At 41.2% G+C, this 21,979-nt stretch overlaps 1 protein-coding gene across 2 annotated transcripts in view; it reads left to right on the top strand.

Annotated features, from left to right (window-relative positions):
- Window positions 1-21,979, top strand: part of PDE4B (phosphodiesterase 4B) — a 457,454-nt gene that overhangs the window by 428,230 nt on the left and 7,245 nt on the right. For both annotated transcript variants that reach the window (XM_062191495.1, XM_062191496.1), the window contains 5 exons: window positions 10,144-10,237; window positions 15,964-16,142; window positions 17,735-17,833; window positions 17,976-18,140; window positions 20,699-20,798. In XM_062191495.1, coding sequence (XP_062047479.1) covers window positions 10,144-10,237; window positions 15,964-16,142; window positions 17,735-17,833; window positions 17,976-18,140; window positions 20,699-20,798 — 637 coding nt within the window. The remainder of the gene's footprint in view (window positions 1-10,143; window positions 10,238-15,963; window positions 16,143-17,734; window positions 17,834-17,975; window positions 18,141-20,698; window positions 20,799-21,979) is intronic.

The following is a 21,979-nucleotide window of genomic DNA, read 5'->3' on the forward strand; positions in this document are numbered from 1 at the left end:
AACCCAAGAATCCCACCCCCTGCCCTGCTTTTCTTGTTGCATCTCAATGGGCTACATGGAGGTGCTTGCCTGAAATCTAATTCCAGTTTTTCCAGCCATGTAGTTGGCTTACAATGATTCCTTGAATTACCCTAAAAGGCAGTGAAAGGCACTGCTCCTACATTCAAAGTCAGACGTCTAAGAACAAAGCTTTCGTGGACAGATGCTCTTTTCTTGTGAGCAGAGATGTGAGGCAAATTTGTAATTGTTGTTGTGTGTGTTTGGGGTTGGCTCCTTGGTTGGTTTGGTTTGGTACTATGTGGCTTACCTTTCTTGTTAACAGTCTGCATCCTGTAAATGAGAAGCAGAGCCTTTAGAGACTAGCAAGGGTGGTTGCCCTCTAGCAAGGGTGGTTGGGGAGCATAATCACAAGCACATACGTGCCCGTGGCTCAGCCACTCCCCATCTCTGTTGTGCCTGGAGAACAGGAGCCTGATCATTCGAGCATTGTTTGCTCATGTTTGCCCTTCCTAGCATACTGCTGCCACCCTGTCGCCCCAGCCACAGTTGGTTCACAGTTACTGCATTATTCTGAACTGCGCAAATCTCAGCAAAATGCATACTGGTACAGTGATCCTGTGCCCTGCAATCATGGCCATTTATACATCGTGGTCAATACATGAAGAGTCCTCAAGTTCTTAATTGGAGGAAATTGGCCAAGTAAGGCAACATGAGTGGTGTTACCAAGAGCTGAATGTCTGTAAATCTGCTTTTTTAAAATGGTATGACTTTAACATGAAGCCACTGTGAGTTATGATTTTCATTTGACATGCTTTACTTATCTTTCTGACAATTCTGGGTGAATAATATAAATGTCAACCGAGTCTGAGCTTCTCTTGAGGAACTCATGTGTCACATAATGTATATGACATTAACACTGCATCACACCTGCAGCAGCATATTGTGGGAATCCAGTAGGTAATTATATAAGCTGTTGTCAACAATGAGATAAAAACAGTTTAGGTGCCAAAGAGCCAACAGAAACCTCCACCCAAAACCAATCCAAAGTGAGGAAGGTACCATGAATTCAAATCTTTTAAAATTCAGAGATCAAATCTAGCTTCAAATACAAATCTTGTGGAATAAAGAGAACCAACTAGATCTCACACACCTTGGTAACCACTTTACATATTTTCTTGCTGATCTTCCCATTTTGAGTATGGATAAACTTAGTCTCTTAGAGACTCAGAGGCCTGCTCACTTTCTCAGACTAAGTTACAGTATAGGCTTTCATTTCTAGACTCAGTTGGATGGTCAGATACTCCCGTGCCATGCTGCTATGATGTTGGGTTGACTGCTAGAGTCTCCTTTGTGCTGTTGGAGCCCACTGGTAAGGCAAGCCTGTAACCAGCATTGCCTTTGCTTTATTTATGAACTTAGTGGCCAACTCTGAAACTACTCTGTAAGCCTTCCATGAATACAGCAAACCTATGCATCTTGGGGTGCATTGATATTTTGAATATCATCCATCAATTCCTACAAAACTATGGTGGCTAATAACTGGGAAAAAGCAAAATACAGTAGAAATATAACTTTATTTTGTTGATTGGATAAAATGACTTAAGATTACTATTTTCATCCTTTCTAATTTAAAAATATGTTCAAGCTTCCAACCTGGGGCAGATTCTTCTCAAATTGCCTGTGCATATTCTAGCATGAGGTGAACAAAAATACCCAAGCAGATAACGTACATGCTTTTAGGGAAGAAAATGATATGTCTAGGTAGCTCAGAGTTCCACAGGCTTCAAAGTTGATGTTGAAAATTGCCAGACTAGCGAGCTCTCCAGTCCTGAGAAACTGCTAATTCTGATTCCCAAGGCGGGTTTTGAAGCTTCCAATTGTCTTTTATCTCTGCATGACAATCACTAGCTGAAGTCAATATAATTAACATAAGCACAATGGATGCCACATGATGTTTTGCAGGGGTAGAGTAGGAATCTCAAAAGTAAGCTATGGCAGATTTTTGTAGCTGCAAACAATATGGGAAATTTTCATAAGGCAGGGTTTAGAGCAAATCAGGAGATGTTATAGACTAAATGGAAATCTGTTCTTATACAGAATCATATCTAATGCTTATGGGTCATAAAAAGAAAGCAAGGGTATTTGGGAGTGCTTTCCTTGGTCCCTGTCATTGTGTATAGCAGGGGTTCCCATTTGTTAAAATACTGCCAAAGTAGAGCTTCAGGCTGTGAAATGTGTCAACAGAAACCTTAGTCATCTACTTCGGAATCACATTGCTATCCTTTGGCCTTAGAATTGGCTCTAGAAGCCTGCAGTTAAATATTAGCCATTTTGCCTCTGCAGAAAAAGGTGTAGCTGACTTAGAGAAGCAAAAGAATAACTCAATAGTGTATCTTGATTACTTGATTTTTTTCAGTTGCTACTATGATTTTTATCATCTCTTGAATTGTTAAGCCAGTACCCTAAATCTGACAAAGTACCTTTTTTCTTTCTTTTGGTCTGTATTAACAGATAGATTAAAAGGCAGGGATCAAGTAAATGAAATGATTATGATGATCCAAAAACAAGAAAAAGGACAGATCTGCTTATGTTTCCCACTAGAAGGAAAGATCTCTGTCCAGAATAACAACTTGGGGAATTGTAAATCTTTTAAAAATATGTAGTATCGCTAAACCTGACATATTATGATGAGTGTGTGATGTTGAAATTCAATGTCTTCATGGAATATTTGGACACATAATATGTGAAACATACCTATACCAAAAAAATTGCTTGTCTGAAATTTAAATTAAAGTGGATATCCTTAGATTTTGTTTGCTAAATCTCTCAACCCTATGTATGTGGAAGTATACATGTTTTATAAATATTATATATGTATGTAGGTTTTAAAATGCACAGTGGACATATCAGTCTTTATATATAAATAATTGTGGAATCTTTGTCTACTTAATCATGTCACTACAGCTACTTACCAACTTAAAGGAATGTTGAGTCGTGAGAAATTTCTATAAACATTCTTATGGGAATTAGTTTGGGTCTAAAAGAGGTCATTTTTTCAGTGTTCCAATATTGTGTGTCATATCTCTTTGAAAAGTTTTCACAAATTCTAAGAAAAATGGACAGCAACAAGGGGAATAGCGAGATAAGAAAAAATGTCTATGATTGAGGCTGTTTAAAACCTAGTCACAGATACAGAGCAATTGTAGTCAAAATCTTTGGATTTTTTTTTTTTTTCATTTCTCTATATGAAAGAACTAATGGCTTGTCTGTATTTTTCCTTTTTTTTTTTTTTAAAGGTTTTATTTGAGAGAGAGTTAGAGAGAGAGGGAGAGACAGAAAGAAAAGTCTTTCATCCACTGGTTCACTCCTCAAATGGCCACAGTGGCCAGAGCTGGGCTGATCCAAAGCCAGGAGCCAGGAGTTTCTTCCAGTGCAGGGGCCCAAGGACTTGGGCCATCTTCCACTGCTTTCCTAGTTGACAGCAGAGAGCTGGATTGGAAGAGGAGCAGCCAGAACATGCATTGGCACCCATATGGGATGCCAGCACCACAAGCTAGGGCTTAGCCTACTATGCCACAGCTCTGGTCCCTGTACATTGTCTTTTACTATGTCACTTGAGCAGAACTACTTGTGATAAAGGTACCTCACAAAATTCATGGAAAAGGGACTGGTGCTGTGGCATAGAAGATTAAGCCTCTGCCTACAGTGCCAGGATCCCATATAGGCACTGAATTGAGACCCACATGCTCCACTGCCAATTCAGCTCCCTCTACTGTGCCTGGGAAAGCAGTGGAAGACGGCTCAAGTGCTTGGGCCCCTGCACCCACTTGGGAGACCAGAAGAAGCTTGTTCTGTAAGCTTGTCACAGAACTTTTTCTGTAACCAACAAGTGGAATTGATTCTATTTTGCTTCATCACAAAGGCCAATATTTTGTTGCAGAATTACAGTATAGATGTTCATGCTTGCTTTCCATTAGATAGATATTTATCACAGAGTACAATCTCAGTGGACAGTGAGGAGGAGAATCACTCAATTCTAGTATGTTTGGGAGAGTTTCTTTCTGATTTGGCACAGGGACAGTGAAACCGACCTAACTGTGCTCCCTGGTGTATGAGAGATTTGCTCCAGATGCTAGTACAGTAGAACTCAATTACTCAGATGACCCATTTATCAGTTAAGGAGATGTTCATGAATGATGGCAGGCCTGTTCTTCCTTCTTTTACCGTGTTACCAACTCTCTCAATTCACCTGCCTCTCAAGTCAGGCAAGCACGTCATTAAACTGGAAATCAAACTTCAAATAATAGAGTTTATAGGGAAAGACAGAAAGGAATTGGCGATGAGGTGGGCATTATCAGATAATCTGAAATGCTAAGAACTGGGGACATTGTGAGTTTTATAGAGAGTTTTAAAAAAAGCATATCTGTGTCCTTGTTCTGGGTTTCCTTCTTCATTTTAAAGTCAGAAGTACAAAGGACAGTGTCAGTGCTTAGGAATTAAAGTCTACCTTTTGTTGATTTTCATTTCTTCGCATGCAAAATAAGGGTGTGCAAGAAGTAATTTTTTTTTTTAATTGAGAGACTAGAAATCACACACCTGAAAACTGAACCCTCAGCTACAGAAACTGAGCCCCAAGAACCTAATTCATCTTTCCCAAGATTACACATTTGGTTAGTGCCAGCGTTAAGAATGACACAAGCTTTGCTTACCACCATTTCCCACAAACTGGTGCCACCACAGGTTCCGCTTCTTTCTAGCACTACTAAACACTCAGGATTTCAGAAGGAATTTTCAACTCCTTTTCTTTACTGATGCCCGGGAATTCTTATTAACTTATGACTAACAAAGTATAAAATATGAGTCAAAAGTTAGTCCCTAATAAAGTCATTGTGACTCTAATGACTTCGGCAGTTGTTTCATACTGCAAAAACAGGAAGATCTCACACAATAAGGCGCCTGTCTCGCAGCCGGGATCCTGCGTAGATGGCCACCCACCGGAGTAGCTACTTGGGTTGTCTTCCTCTCTTTGGCACCTTTATTTTCCGTCCTTAGAATTTTCTCCTGCTGACTTCTCTTGGAGGTTATCAATGAGAAGAAAGTGCCAGCTGTAGCTAGCCTTCGTTAGGCTCCGTAACATGTTTTGATCACTTAGGATTCACTCCTAATGATTTCCAGGTCACCCCTAACAAGTTGTATAGTCAATGTGCATGGTACTGGCTCCTTGTGTTGTCACTCTTCTGAATTGTTTTATTCTTAGGAACACAAAATTACTAAATTTTAGGTTTGGGATGACTGAGATCATCTAGTTGAACTAACACTTGCTTACTGAGACAGTGCCTAGCTTGCCTGTAGGTCTTTGCACAAAGCTCAAACGGGTCCGCTGATGAGAAATACAGAGAAACGATGACGTGTTCTGTGACTTCAGAAGAAACTGGCTCAGCAGAAGATCATTTCTGTTGTAGCACTGACGCTAAAGAAATATCGATGCCATCAAACAAAATGTTCATGTAAAGGATACTTGATTTTTAGTTTTTGCTAGTTGTTATATTTTTCTTAAAAAAAAACTTCTCGCTACTCAAGGCAAACTATTAAAATATTACAGATTATTTTGTTGAGATATTATTGGCGTATTCTGGGTAAATAATAAATTACTTCCATAGAAAATGGTGCCTTCTTCGCTTTTCAAGAAAGTCATTTTAACTGCTAGCAGTGTTTGCGAATCTAGTGTCATGTATAAGCTTACAGAGGCCTTGGAGGAATTTGTGTGACTAAGGGTTCATTCACAAACTTTGCTTGTCTGTTGCACAGGGGCTTTGGCTATTTCCTCTGGGGACATTATTTCTAGGTAGGCTCTAACAGGGTTTCTTGTGAAGGCAGATTCTTACAGAAAAATCGGATCTGTGTTCATTTGACACATTTATCTTTGAAATAGTGTGCTCCTGTTCATGAATTTCTCTGCTGTATTTGATAAAGTCAGAACTTTTCTGTCCCCTTCAGTCTTATAATTCCTTGAGACATAGTTCCACTCAGGAGTTATATCTTTGTATTTTTTACTGACCTTAAAACTTGATAAACAGACAGGAAGACCCTAAGAGTCCTGGACGCTAAAACTCTGAGGCATGATAAATACTTCTCTTCCTTTGTTGGTGACTTATTCTGATAGACTGAGACATTTCCTATCCGTGTTGTTTTTCTAAGTATCGTAGGAGTTTTGTTTTCTGGGAAGTGTTGGTTGCTGGTAAATAACATGTCCAGACTGTAGGAGGCAGCCACACAATTTATCATAGAATCCTGAAAGGTTAAGGCTGGGGAACTGGGATCCTAAAATCACACATCGTCTTCATTTCACCTATAACAGATAAAGTGACTTCACACGACTGGTAGTGAAAGCTGAGAGTCAAAGCCTGGTCAGCTACATCGTGGCTACCTCTGTCTCACCAGAAACAGCTTCCATCTGGGAATCCAAAAGCCCAACTACACAGCTCCTGAGCTCTGTCCCCAGCCTTAACCTCAAATGTCAATTATGTCTATTCCATTTCTTGATGTGTCTTGTCACACAGCATAGCACCAATCTTACTAATAGGACTCTGGCAGACACCCCCGTCTGCTCCTTGAAGGCCATATGTGCCCTCTTTAGCTTGTACAGAGCCCAACATAAGTGGGCCCTTCATAAGTGCTTTTTGATGACAGCAATGATTGCCTTAGTCAGTGTGGTCAGGCCCCTCCCATGTGGAGGAGGAAAACCAACAGTTGTTGCTAAGCAACATTTAAAGGACTGGGTTGGTTTTTGACTCTGGGTGACCTCCATTTGCGTACTTCATCGTGTTGTGTGTTTTATGGTTGCCTTGAGTTGACTTTAAGTTTTTGTCACATTGCCATGCCTTTAGCAAAAGGCTCATCGGACGATTATTTAGGCCCTGGAAGGAGGGGGGTGGTATTCATCTGTTAACTACTTACATGAGTGTGCTGACGCCTTAAGCAAGGCAGGAGAGGTGAGGGGCTTGGTTTGCTGCCACCCATACCTGAGATCTGCCCCTCTCTTCCCACATTGGCAATGTATTCCAACAGGGTTCTGTGCCAATGGGAAGCCATAGAAAGAAAATAAGGAGAAAAGTCTCTTCTAATCTTTTATGATTAATGTTTTACCTGCTCCTGTTTTCTGAAGTGTGGGGCCAATATAGCTAAGAAAGAACTGGGCCCCACCCTCTCCAGACTGCCAACTGTTGTGGTTAACCAATGTGTCCAATACATCTCACTATTTCTACTAGAATGAAAGCTGATTAAAAACATGAAGAGGTTTTGTTTGCTCACTTATTTTTACTGCTATCTCTTCACTGCTTTGCCAGGTCATTTTAGGTATTCAATACATATTTATCAAATATATGATCAAGTGGCATGATTGATGTACAAACCTGATTATCTCCAGAGCATTCCCAAATATTTCAGAGAAACCAAAGGAACAAAAATAAGGATGCTTGTTTGATTGAATGTTACATTTGGCTTAATTCTTATGCAGAGAACATTGTGGATGTAATCCTCCATCTCTGGTCTTTTTGCAGATTTATTTACAATGGTCCAAGTGAAGCTTGCTTGTTTGCCAGTCTTTAACTGATTGATAAGAGCACACAAATTGTCTTTCCCAGGTTCTAATTCTTCAGTGTAAATGTCTGTCTTTTGAGGGCTGATGAGGAGGGACCATTGTGACTGAGCAGTTGTATCTTAAAAAATAAATAACTGGGGATTTATGTGATTCACCTAAGCTCAAAATTGCACAGAGGTTCAATAAGCAAAATATACTAACTGAGAAGATTGATTTAGAGATGCTTGGTTACTGTTACTAACGTGTTGTCTCCTGGGAAAATACAAAGGATCAGGTAGAGTTACCCACAATAAAAGATGGCTGTGCCTTTTCCAGGACAGTGGCCCAGCAGGCAGGAATACTGACTTACATTAGCTTCACCTCAAAAGGCAGGTCTTCTTGGCATCAGCATGGCAGGACCAGGGGCTTGGATGCTTGAAGTGAAGCCATTGTTGGGTTCTGGATACTCATTGAAAGAGGAGTGCCTCAGAGGAAAGAAAGCCAATTGCAAGTTGAGGCTGTTGCCATGGTGCTTTGCTATATTCCTCCAATTTGCTGCACAGGAACTCCTGGGAGTCCAGGGGTAGGATGACAGAGAGGAGGGAGGGGCGGAATGGGATGGGCTTGGGTTGGGAATCCCACTGCAGTAGGGCTCTATTCTTAGACCTTCCTCTTGCCTATTTGCTAAAGCTGACAGGGTGATCGAGGAGAGGAGGGAGAGGGAGGGAGAGAGGAAGAGAAAAAAGAGAGAGAGAGAGAGAGAGACCTCTATAGGAAAGGAATATTTTTCTCAACGTGCCCTAGGTTGCTGAAATAAAATAAAAAATAATTTAACTTCTAAATACTTCTAACATAAATTACAAGATGTAGCACTAAAATACCAAATAAGCCATCACTCATAGCTGCAAATAATTCACCATTCATCCAGCATGATATTTGGTGTTTCCTAACACACTGTAGATCCTAGATGGAAATATTAAAGGAGCTCAATCCATTTGTCAAATGCATCCTAATATGCATATTACTGAGCTGAAGGATTGCAGAAAATTTCATGCTGCATATGAAGTACTTTTCCAATAAAACAAGTTAATCCTATTCCCATTCATTTTATTGTGAAAAAAGGCTGCATGCCTCAGCATACCATCTGTGGGCAAATAATCCCCCAACAATCTGGTTAAAAGAGCAAAACAGAACAAAACAAAACTTCTTGTATACTGGAAACGTAGTCTGTAAACAGCCATAGTCCTAACCTTTAGCCATTTTTAAAAAAGGTTCAGAGAGTCAATGAAGCAAGGGCACCAAGCCTTTGAAAGGATTGGAGGGGCTGAGCTTTCTGCAGAGCTGCATCGGCAGTCAGCAGGTCTGTGGTGGAGAGAGAGGGTTAAGGAACACCTAGTTGAAATGGGGGAGGGTACGGACTTCAGATTTGCTTAAATATTCATGGGGCTTCCTCCATTTTAATCTTCTCCTTTTAAAAAGATGGCTGTGTTTCCCTGCCTGGCAAGTCCTCAGGAAAGAATTGCTGCTTCGTGGCAGAGTTCAGCTGAGTAGGACTAATCTAGAGTGGAAACCCCTTCGGCCACCAGAACTATTCATAATTCATAAGTGCTGCAAAGCAGCCAGCTGAATACATTTGGACAGGCTCTTGCTCCTTCGTGCAATGCCTGATTTCATTACTTTCTCCTGCCAGGAAATAAGCAGGCAGCACAGACTTCTTGCAAGAATGGAGTGCGAAGATGGGTTTTGCTTGGATTAGGAAATGCCAGCAATTTTGGAAGCTTTGTCTTTTCTAAGTTGTGATTCTTTTACCACTGGATCTGCAGGGCTTCCCTGCTCTTTTCGGGACTGCTCTCTCAGAACTGTGAATTCTTTTCCAAGGGATTTGTGGATTGTGGCAAGGAGAACATCCAAAATGCCTGAGGCAAACTATTTGTTATCTGTATCTTGGGGTTACATCAAGGTGGGTTAATTTGATTTGTGTTATTTGTCTTTGATAGAATGTGAAACACATCTATATGCTTTCTGTGAAGGAGAAGACAGCTGTAATGATTTATTTTGTGCATTAATTTGACCCAGTGGGGTTTCCGACTATGAAATCAGGGCATGTTACATTACATTGTATTTAAACAGATTGTGCCATATTTTAATTCAATTCATTTTAGTCAATTCTGTTTTTTAATGGATGCCTCTTTTTTCTTTAAAGTTTTCATATATGATCTCCTCTTATTCAATATCAGATTATTAACTCAAATAATATTTTAATGTCCAAGGCATGCGCTTTTAAAAGTAGTTAGATTTTAAGTGAAATTATCTTGACCTCTGTTAAGATCTCTTTTTTATGTTTGCATCTTGAAATCAAATATTAATTTTCACAAGTCTTAAGAAGGTGATATTAGAATAATGTCAAATGAAAGAGCCACTGTATTTTGTAGAACCAGTATTATTTACCTAGTGGTATCTGCTTGTTCAGTCTCTTGGTACCGGGCGGTAAAGTTGGAGACAATTTAAAGTCATAATTTATTCTTTTTCAGTTGGTTGATGCATTTTTGTTCTTTATTAAACAGTTCAAAAGAATGCTGAACCGGGAGCTGACACACCTCTCAGAGATGAGCCGATCAGGGAACCAGGTGTCTGAATACATTTCAAACACTTTCTTAGGTAAGACATGAATGGGGAGAAACCTGTCCCATAACAGCTTTTCTAGCAGGATTCTCTGCAACTCATCAAGCATCCCCATATGAATATGGAGTATGTTTAGGTCCTAGAAAACCAAACTCGTGTAAAATAAGAACTAAGGACATTTCTTATGGGGCAAAGTAAAAGAAGGGAAGTGATTTTTTAAAAACTGAATGAAAATATGTATGAAAAGCAGAAGGCTATTAGGGACTGATTGGATTTACATGGGCACAGTCCCCCTACCTTCTCCTGATCCAGTTCCATCTCTGTTCAGATCTCGAGGTAATGGGGAGGGCCAACCCCTCACACCTGAGAGATGGCTCCATTGACTCTGTTGACATTGTATTCCTTACATTTGTCCAGCAACTGGGTTTCTTCTAAAGCGTTTTATAAGGCATGAGGCTCAGGAATAATTCTGTACTGATATTGTCCATGAGAATGAGCTTTGGAAATAGTTGGACGAATGCTTTGCTATTTCTTAAAGATAAATGGGCAGGGGTAGGGGGTTGGGCTTTCATCTCTCTGAAAGATTTCATTTTCTGCAACCAGCAGTATTATCTCCCCAGTCTGGTCCTTTTTCTATTTGTCATTGTTGCTACATTGCTAGTATCTAACCCATGACGCTAACTGAAAAGGTCTGCCTGATGATCCCCAGCTACCGTCATGCACCCTGTTTGATTATTAGGGATTTCTGATCCCAGGCTTAAAGGCAGTTCTACTGTCTGTGAGCCTATTTGGACTATTTTGATTTAATAAAGCCTACAGAATCTGCAAATCGGTACTCCAAAGTAAATGGGTAGCATTTAGATTTTGATTATGTTGACTTTCAATTACTGCTTAGTTAAACCTTGTTTGCAAAGGTTCATTTACCAGGGAAATGATCCGTTCTTACAGCATACCTTTTCTTCTTTTTGGCATTGCCAGCCATCATTGACCTGTGAGCATTTGCCTTGGTGCTTTAGGGAAATACTTACCTCTTCAGGTTTTATGTTTAAAAATCAATTCTATTTCTCTAACACCAAGGCAGTTCCTGCTGCCAGCAGATCAATTAGCTTTCTCTTTGAGCAGCCTAGTACAAAGCTCACCGCATTACTCTGCAGCCGAGGGTCACTCAGCACAAGGAACAAGTGCCATTCTAACTGTTGTTAGGATGTGGTGTCTGCAGCACTTGGTTTTCTCCAGCTGCACTTGCAACAAAGAACAAAGGAGAAGAATTTCTCATGCGCCTGAGCTCCCAGCGGTGGTTAGATTGTACTTGAACAGAAAGCATTACATCCTGAGCCTTTTCATCCCCTTTCTCCCCCATTGTTCCTCTTCCAGGGACCATTTTGGATATATCCTATTCTGTGACACTTCCAGCTTATGAAAAATAACTGAGGGGTGTTTCAGGGACATTTTACAAGTTAATGGCGATGGGATAGGAGAATAACATCAATAAGTGAAAGAACCCATTTTTGTTTTCATAAGTGTACATTTTAAAAGCCTTTTATAAATGGCTTGTCTGTCTTCTTAGAAGACTCTCAGTGCTATGTTTGAGCTCCATGAAGTCTCTGAGCCCTTCATCATTCATAACTGGACTTAAGAGTCCTTTTCATTTGTGGGCATCAATACCACTTACCAAGGACAAGAAGGATATTTTAATCTACTGATTAATTAAGCTTTTTAATCAGCAGAGGCTATGAAGGAAGCAAGACGGGAAGATAATAAAGATGAGCTCCAAGTCTCAATACTGTGTCTCAAGAATGGCCAAATGTCAACTCTTTCTTGAATATTCTATCTGCTATGTAGGCTCGCATTTGGCTTCTCATTTTTCCAAACATTAAATTATAAGAGCAAATTGTTGAGGAAGGTTTTTAAAATTTTCAATCCTTACAGACTGTTAGCATTAAGAGGATGGTGTGACATGGGTATGTGTGTGAGTATGTGTTTGAGTGTGTGCGTGGCAAACCCCATTACACAGAAGAGATAGCCAGTAGAATTTTAGATCTTCTTGAGAAAATATATAGGGAGGAAAAAGCTATCATATAAACAAAAGATGCCTTTGTTAAAATGGGAGTGCTGGAATATATGAGGTCACAAATTCTTTCCAAATCTAACATTATATGACTCTGATTTGCAAAGACGTAACTGACAACCTGGGTTTTTGGTGATGACTCCTGATGTTACAATGTGACAATGCTAAGAACAAACAAACAAAGCTTGCTGCTGGTGTCTGGAACTCTGAGCTGTAACTTGTGAGCAGGGTGGGTGTCCCTGGAGGACCATCAAGCCTACTTCATAAGCTGTCAGATCTGCAAGGACTTCAGTGGCATCAGGAGGGAAAACAGCAACAGCGTCCCACAAGGATGCAAGAACTCCATCAAAGTCAGTTGCCTGAGATATCCCTGAGCTAGAAATAGGACTTAGCTCCCTTGACATCTAGACCTGAATATCCTATTGCTCTTTTAACCAGCCAAAAATGATGCGAGGGACTCAGAAAGTATAGAAGAAAGTCACATTTAAGGACAGTTAAGTAGTATGTATATTGTTTTATGAAAGAACATGGTAATTCTGTCAGTGAGCACAAAATGAGAAAACCTCAGCATTTTCTGTGAGACTTAACAATATACGTCAGTAAGAGCCATTGGATGTTAAAATGCACCATCCCGGGAAGAGACAAAAACTTACATTGTGCCCATCTGAAAAGGTGGTGTCCAAGTGGCCACACAGAAAGGCAGGCTAGAGACCATTTACCAATGCTGGAGCTTATTGGTATTGTACTATGATATGGGTGCCAGGTTGCTGGCATAAGCAAAAATAAATCTATCTGATTTAAGTAGAAAATAAAACAGGACATCAGCCGGCGCTGCGGCTCACTAGGCTAATCCTCCGCCTGCGATGCCAGCACCCCGGGTTCTAGTCCCGGTCAGGGTGCCGGATTCTGTCCTGGACACTCCTCTTCCAGTCCAGCTCTCTGCTGTGGCCCAGGAAGGCAGTGGAGGATGGCCCAGGTCCTTGGGCCCTGCACCCGCATGGGAGACCAGGAGGAAACACCTGGCTCCTGGCTTCAGATCGGTGCAGCGTGCTGACCGTAGCGGCCATTTTGGAGGTGAACCAACGGAAGGAAGACCTTTCTCTCTGTCTCTCTCACGGTGTAACTCTGTCTGTCAAAAAAAAAAAAGAAACCAAAAAAAAAAAAAAAAGAAAAAACAGGACATAGATAAAGGAAGCATAAATAGAGGAAAATTGTAGGTGCGATATTATTACAAATTAGTTAATATTTTACAGATGGAGAAAATTTTTTTAAGTTTCCTACTTAACATCTCAAAACCTAGAATTTACACTTTTCAACAGGCGAGGAAAAGCCCTAAGGAATTTTGCATGATTCAGCGATGCTGGGATCTAGCAAAATAAAAAACACCTCAGTTTGATTAGACTTTATTTTTTGCATCTGTTTCTTGTTTGTTTTATACTGGCCAACTGTTTCCCTACTGCATTGTGACTGCTCTGTAAATTCGAATTCACCAAATGTTGATGATGTTGGTGATGTTTGGTTTCTGTGTTTCAGGTTATTTCCACACAGTGCTGGCTAAGCATTTAACAGGAGGGAATTCAGAATAGGGAAACTTACCAGTGGTTCTGATGCCTGCACAGGGAAACACCCACTAATGTCAAATTGGCAGTACTCAGAAATAATGGTCTCCTTTATTGCCGTGTTCCAGACACTGGCGAGGTTCAGCTCAATCACTCAGGGGTGCACGGGATTTTTCATTAAAAAGGGAAAAAGCTGCTAGTGCCCCTGCAGATGGTTATGGGTGCTGCAGCATAGCCTCTCACCTGATGTGAAAAATGGGGTTTGAGACGGGCTGAGACTGTTGTCTTTCATTTTAGCAAAAGCTACTAATAATTAAGAGTGAAGCGACAAGGAGAAAAGTAATTTCAAAAATAATTTAATACAGTTTTTATGCCAGAGATTGCCCAGCAGGAAAGAGATTTTTTTTTCCCCCACAGGAACCCCAGTGCATGGGTTCTAAGCTATTCAATCACTGTGTCTGGAATAAAGTATTGCAAAATAAATATCTGTTAAATAAGTTGCCCTTTGAGCTTGGGAAAGTTGCTGACTTCATCTGAAAAGTGAAAGTGTGGGATCGTTATTGGTTCCCAGACCTGCCTCTGCTCATCCAAGTCACTTGGGAATCTTTTTAAAAATACTGATTCAGTAGGGTGGGTGGGGCCCATAAATCTGTGTTTTTCCAAAGCTTCCTGGGTTCTTCTGATGTCAGACTAAGTTGGAAACCACTAAACTTTCTGAGATGATCCCTAAAATCCTTGCAAAGAAAAAGCCGTAGGCTATGAGTAGGAGTTTTGGGGCAGAATATCCTGGGGTATTCTGGCTGGAGAACACCCGTGTGATAGCCCTACAGCCAGCCAAGTGGTGAGGTATAATTACACTGGTACTGTCTCACTGGGCTTGCCTTGATTTGATGAAGTGTCCTCAGGGGCCTAGGACAGGCAGAGGTCCATGGGGAGAACACGTGACCAGGCCATCATCTGCAAGGCTGTGGAGGCAAACGGTCTAGATCCCAGCATGCCATCTAGAAGCATGTCATTTTTTTCAAAGGGAGAAGTCCTCTTCATAATGATCTTCACAGTAACAAGCAGAGATAAATGGAGGCACTTTTGAAAGCTGCCTTAACTCTTTCAGCCACAGGGTGTCATTGAGTTCAATAGAGCAGCAGTTAAGCAGCTTAATGACTCACTGCCTCTGTGGACACACCAGCATCCGTGTGGCCTGAAAGAGTTAAGGCGTTTTTCAGAAATTCCCGCATCTCCCATGGGGTGAACTAGAATATTTGATTGCTGATATTTTAAACAGCATAATGTAAAGACAAGAGCTTTTGTAAACAGGCAGACCCTTGTTTTTCACTAATCCTACCTCTGCTATTCACATTGTTGTAACATAACTTTAAAAATATTACATGATTGTTTCTCGGCCTTTTGGCTAAGATCAAGTGTAAAAATATTAAGTGAGATGATCAGAAATATTTTCATAAACATTAATATGTGCGTAAGTGTAATTCCTGTTACAAATGATAGATCTATTATTAGTAGAATTAATAGACACAGACATGAAATAAAACTAAAATTATAAACCTCATATGGTAGTAAGTCATGGCTTTCAGTAAATATTTGAACATTATGAACACTTACTTTCCTAATGTATATCCTGCCCATTTAACTGAATCCAGCTAAAGTCATATGGATGTTCTAAATTATAAAATAAATGAAAATATAACAAAATGAACGGAACATGAACCTGTTTTTATTAACACAGTTTTCACCAGCGGAGGATTTTAATTATACAAGCATACAAATTACTCATGTTCATTATAAATATACATGGAAATATTTGTGCTCCACTTTGAAAATGAATCGGTGTAACTCTCCTAAATTACACTGAAGACAGCCTAATTGGGCTTGAGTTCTATCACTGCTACTGCTTGAAAAAAAAAAAAAAGCCTCAGTTTGCCTAAGAATAACATGGAGCGCTGAAACCCTAGATTTTCCTGCACCAGTACAAGACTGCCCTGGAGATCCAGTATGATAATACTAAGAGAGTCCTTTGTAAGATCCAAAGCTCACTGCAGATGGTAGAGCGGTGTTGAATGTTGCCGTGGATTCCCATTGACACATATGTGCTGAAAAACATATTGCTTTATCTGTTGCAGATAAGCAGAATGACGTGGAGATCCCATCTCCTACCCAGAAAGATCGCGAGAAAAAGAAAAAGCAGCAGCTCATGACACAGATAAGCGGAGTAAAGAAACTCATGCATAGTTCAAGCTTAAACAATACAAGCATCTCACGCTTTGGAGTCAACACAGAAAATGAAGATCACCTGGCCAAGGTGTGTATGCGCTGGGGGTGTGTGCATGTAGCACTCTGCCTTACAGTAAGTGTATGCCCATCTACCATGTAGCAGATAGTCGGGATTGCCTTTGATTTGTTATTACATTTTATAAGGAAGCCAATGAAGCACCTTTGTACCTTGCTGGGACACCCCACTGAATATCCTTTTCCCATGTTAGTTTTTTTGCTTGTTTGTTGTTTTGCTTTCTGTCCTGAGTTGGGTTCTGTAAAGGGCAATTTCTCATGAATAAAGAATCCTTCTGGGCCAGTGCGCAGCTCACTAGGCTAATCCTCCACCTGCGACGCCGGAACCCCGGGTTCTAGTCCCGGTTGGGGCGCCGGATTCTGTCCCGGATGCCCCTCTTCCAGGTCAGCTCTCTGCTATGGCCCGGGAGTGCAGTGGAGGATGGTCCAAGTCTTTGGGCCCTGCACCCGCATGGGAGACCAGGAGAAGCACCTGGCTCCTGGCTTCAGATCAGCGCAGTGCGCCAGCCGCAGTGGTCATTGGAGGGTGAACCAATGGCAAAGGAAGACCTTTCTCTCTGTCTCTCTCTCTCACTGTCCACTCACTGTCCACTCTGCCTGTCAAAAAAAAAAAGAATCCTTCTGAAGGGACACTGAGGAAGTTCAAGGGAAGGCCAGTAGTAGCTCTGTATTATCCCAGAGGACGTGTGTTGGGACAGTATGCCAAAGACTAATGGGAAAATCTGCAGTGAGTGGTAGGGCTGGAGCAGAAATGAAGAGACACTGACAGCGCTGACTGTGGAGCCCAGACCCCAGCAGTGGAAGAAGGCACAGGAAAAATTCACTCCTCCTCTAAGCAGCTCTACAAAGGCACTACTGAGATCCTCTTAGCCTGTGTGGATATGAACTGAGCTTACATGAGCAAGTGAACATTCAGTGACAACTTCTGAAAGCTGTCGCTGGAATGAACTTGACAAAACGCTACGCCAATCCTCTGTGGGAGCTCCTGGATCCCATAATCTGGGAAGTTACTCAGAATGGGATAAATTGTCCCCTAAGTCAGATAACCTTGGAATAATCCCCAAACAAGGCCTGAATGAAGCTTCCTCCAGGTCTACCTGTGCTGTAGGAGTCCTGGGATATAATTCATGGCTGGCCTTCTTCATGGCCTTTTACATTATATTTTGGTTGAGTTCTGCATGCTCTGGCGGCAGTGGCTCCCTAACCTACTCTTAGTGATAATAAACAAAGGGCAGAGGAGTTTCCGTGAGACTGTTTTCTGACAGTTACTAATGGGCCAGTGAGCTGTGAGGGAGAGACAGAGCAATGGGACTGGAAAGATCTCTATGCACTTGAGGCTACTTTTGAAAACAACATTGGTTAAGGATTGATGCATGGCAAGTTCAGCAACTGCATTTATAAATCAAAACATGTACAGAAACCTGTAGTTGTGAAGAGGATACCCAACCTCCTGGACTATTCCATTTTCAGATTGTCATGCGATTAGAGCACTGTAGATAGAAATTCCAGACTTAGGCAGCCGTGGTCCAAAAAGTAAATGTATAAAAAATGAGGTTTGCTAACAAAACTGTCCTCATTCCTAAATTTCTCTAAATTCGATTACAGGAACTGGAAGACCTGAATAAATGGGGCCTGAACATCTTCAATGTGGCTGGATATTCACACAATAGGCCCCTAACATGCATCATGTATGCTATATTCCAAGTAAGTAAACAGTATTGAATGTCGATCATCCAGTTAGGTGTTTCTTCATGATTTTTTCTCATCCCAGTTCACCTTTTTGATTTAAACTTCTTCCATGTTTCAACATCTACTTATTTATGTCCTAATCCATTTGACTACACAGGAAAGGGACCTCTTAAAGACATTCAAAATCTCATCTGACACATTTGTGACCTACATGATGACTTTGGAAGACCACTACCACTCTGATGTGGCATACCATAATAGTCTCCATGCTGCTGATGTGGCCCAGTCAACCCATGTTCTTCTTTCTACACCAGCATTAGATGTGAGTAGTTATGATCTATTTTGCATATCTGTCCATCTTTTTTGAAAAATGGAATATAATATATATTTACAAAACTAGTATAACTGGGTGAACTTGAATCCTTTAACTGGTGCTTTTTAGTACAGCATCCATAAATTGGATTATTTATAAAAATGGATTTCATCTTGCTTTGCCTTCAAATATCAGAGAAACATTTTCTTAACATCCCTTACATTGAAAACTATTTTTTTTATTTAACAGGTAAAGTTATAGACAGTGAGAGAGAGAGAGAGAGAGACAGAGAAAAAGGTCTTCCTTCCCTTGGTTCATTCCCCAATTGAAAACTATTTAATTATCAAGCAATTAACAAAATCCTCAGTGCAGGGACCATGCTTACTCTTCATCGTAGTCCCAGTAAGGGGCTACAATGTGTTTCAAAGTGTTTGATATGTATCGTATCCTCAATATACATGGATTGGTCTGAATCACCCAACACCATTCCAGGCACTGAAGAGGGAATGACAGGAATGTAATGTAGCTGTTAAATAAAGTTCCTATTAAGAATAAGTATCTAGGGGCCGCCGCCATGGCTCATGTGGCTGATCCTCTGCCTGCGGTGCCAGCATCCCATATGGGCGCCAGGTTCTAGTCTTGGTTGCTCCTCTTCCAGTCCAGCTCTCTGCTGTGGCCCGGGAAGGCAGTGGAGGATGGCCCAAGTGCTTGGGCCCCTGCAACCACACGGAAGACCAGGAGGAAGCACCTGCCTCCTGGCTTCGGATCAGCGCAACACCAGCCGTAGTGGCCATTTAGGGGGTGAACCAACGGAAGGAAGACCTTTCTCTCTGTCTCTCTCTCACTGTCTGTCTCTATCTGTCAAAAAAAAAAAAGAATAAGTATCCATTGTCTTGTTCTCCTAAGAGTTCGTAAAACTGATTGTATAGGGTAAAGAAAAAGTAACCGAAATTCTAGAAGAACAGAGGAATTAGTAATGGTTAAGGAAGGAAGGGGCCAGTGTTCCATCTTACCAGATATGATTTGAGAAGGTGGCCTTGACTCCTTCCCTCACACATGTATAATCAAAACCATGCCCAGCAGGCTATGATCTTCCTGGACAGATGGAAATGGTGGCCCCAGGTACTTCTAAAATATGCTGCCCTACTCTAAGAAGTGACTGGCCATATCCTATCCAGCCCCAGGCTTGAAGACTCAATCTGGAAGAGAAGAAAGTTACACTGTCCTCAACTCTTGCATATTTTCTAAGAAAGTAAACCCAAGAAGACTTAAGAGAGTAAAATAAATCTAAAGGTGTTTGATAAATATCACAGAGTGGGGAAATAGTGTTTATCAATGACCCACTAGTAATGATAAGATACCTACTGTGTGGCCAGAAATTGGCTATGAGTGCTACAAAGCTTTTTTTTTTTAAGAATTTATTTATTTATTTGCGAGATAGAGTTACGGACACAAAGAGCGAGAGACAGAGAGAAAGGTCTTCCATCTGTTGGTTCACTCCCCAAATGGCTGCAATGACCAGGGCTGGGTCCATCCAAAGCCAGGAGCCTGGAGCTTCTAGGTCTCACAATGGGTGCAGGATCCCAAGCACTTGGACCATCTTCTACTGCTTTCCCAGGCCATAGCAGAGAGCTGGATCAGAAGTGGAGCAGCCAGGACTCAAACCAGTGCTCACATGGGATGCCAGCACCTCAGGCAGATGCTCAGCCCACTATGCCACAGCATTGGCCCCTGCTGCAAACTTAAAGAAGGGAGATTTCAACGTGTCCTTTAGTGCTAGGATAGGTCCTGATGGAACAAGTGGAAATGTAATGGGCGTTTGAAGGGCCAAAGACTTAAATAGTCACAGAGGATCAGGAAAGACATTTCAGCCCCAGAATCCGCAGCAATACAGGCCTAATAAATACTAGATCATTTCAATCATTATGCATGCCTGTGGGCAGAGACGTTGTCATGATATTAACCTGAAAGAGTTGAGCAGCAAGGCCTTAGCTACACTTAGGGATGTTCTCAAATCTTGCCTATAGTAAACATTTAGTGAATACATGTTTAGTGAATACATGTTGGATGAGTGAATTCCTGAATATATTAAAGTTTGTGACCAAACTATAAAGTTAACTTTGGGAAATAGTTTATTAGTTATCTTATGAATCTGGAATTTGGCCTTTTTATCTAAGTTACTCAGCATGAAAGCGTATGAAGGTTGTTATATCTGAAAGTAGAGCCAGTCTGACTTGCTTTTTCAACTTGTATGTGCTTGAACATAAGTACCGTGCTGTTATACCACTCCTTCAAGAAGCAAACATCAGGTGTTTGCACACACTGAAAGCACTGTGCTGATGTTTTCCAAGCCTCAGCCTGCAGGGTTGATGTGGGGATGAGCTAGAGCCATCATCTCCAGCACATCAGAGACTTTATGATAAGGAACAGAATCTACATTTAATTGACTTACCATACTGAGGTGTTTTATAAGTCAGCAATACCTTTACCAAGAATGAAATGAGGTACTTTGAAATGAAGTTGGACCTAACTGAAGTGAACCTAACTGTGCTCCCTTGGCTCCGCAGGCTGTGTTCACAGATTTGGAGATTCTGGCTGCCATTTTTGCAGCCGCCATCCATGACGTTGATCATCCTGGAGTCTCCAACCAGTTCCTCATCAACACAAGTGAGTTCACCACTAGTACAGATAATTGTATGAGTCACTGTACTTTATTCCTCCCAAAGTTTTCGTTATGGATAATAACAAGGGTAATAATGAGGTAATCCTTCCATTCCACTCAGTCGGGTCAGGTCTTTCCTGGATACCATGTCCAGTCTGGCAGCACAATGTTTGAGCTCCATGGAAAACTTGGAGAGGGTCATAGGAGAGCAATAAAAAGTACTCCAAGTTTGTAAAATACAATGTGTAAGGGAAGAATAACAGATGTGGAATTATCCAGTAAAGACAAGGAAGGCCTTGGTAATAATGTGATAATGACTTTCAGTACGATGCAAGGCTCTCACACAGAGCAGAGTAACCTACACGTGTCCTTCTCTGCGGAGGAAACAGACACAAATGTGGGATTGGAGCATGGCAGCCTCCCAACAATTCCCCCGAATGCACTGAAATAGGTTTCCACAGTTCAGAAGGCAGAATCATTAACATTTCTACACACTCTCTTCCAACGGCATAGGTTTGTTGATGGATGGTCTGTAGCGTGGAGGGTGACTCCTGTGACCTTTAGACTTGGTCTGTCCTTAGGATTCTAAATAAAATTCAGAGGTTTTGTCGTGCTCACGCTGTTTGGTTTCTATGCTAAGGAGAATTTGCCCATTCTCTCGTTCTCTCAGATAATGCACTATCTCTAGGAGCTTAAAATCTGAGTACTTTTTCTTCTGAGAATACTGGTTATCATGCTGTGGTCATGACTGACATTAAGTGCTGACGTTTTTATAGAAATGAGGTTTGAGCTACTTGTAATGAAAGAGTCATCAGTCCTCATCATGACATTTTTACCATGAAACTATCTGAGTAATCTAGGTGTAGGGTGCCCTCCTTTTTTTAATATCATACTTCTATTGAAAGAAAGAAAGCTTTGGGTAGCTGCTTGTCTCCTTTGGTTATACCAGTTGTCATAGTGTGGAGCCTTGAATCCATCCATATATATACATAGGCCACAGGAAAAAAAAATGGTCTTTTTTGCTATAATCACTTGAAGCATTGCAACATATAAAGCCTGCTTTTGGACCTGTGCCCTCGATCACAGGTGAACAGGCTAGGAGTCCTCAAATGACTCCATGGAGCCTACCGCCCTACCTGAGGACGTTCCTGAAAGCCCACTGTTAAATAAGTGACCGATGAGGGGC

The sequence above is a fragment of the Lepus europaeus genome, chromosome 5 (genome assembly GCF_033115175.1).
Source record: "Lepus europaeus isolate LE1 chromosome 5, mLepTim1.pri, whole genome shotgun sequence".
NCBI classification, from domain to species: Eukaryota; Metazoa; Chordata; class Mammalia; order Lagomorpha; family Leporidae; genus Lepus; species Lepus europaeus.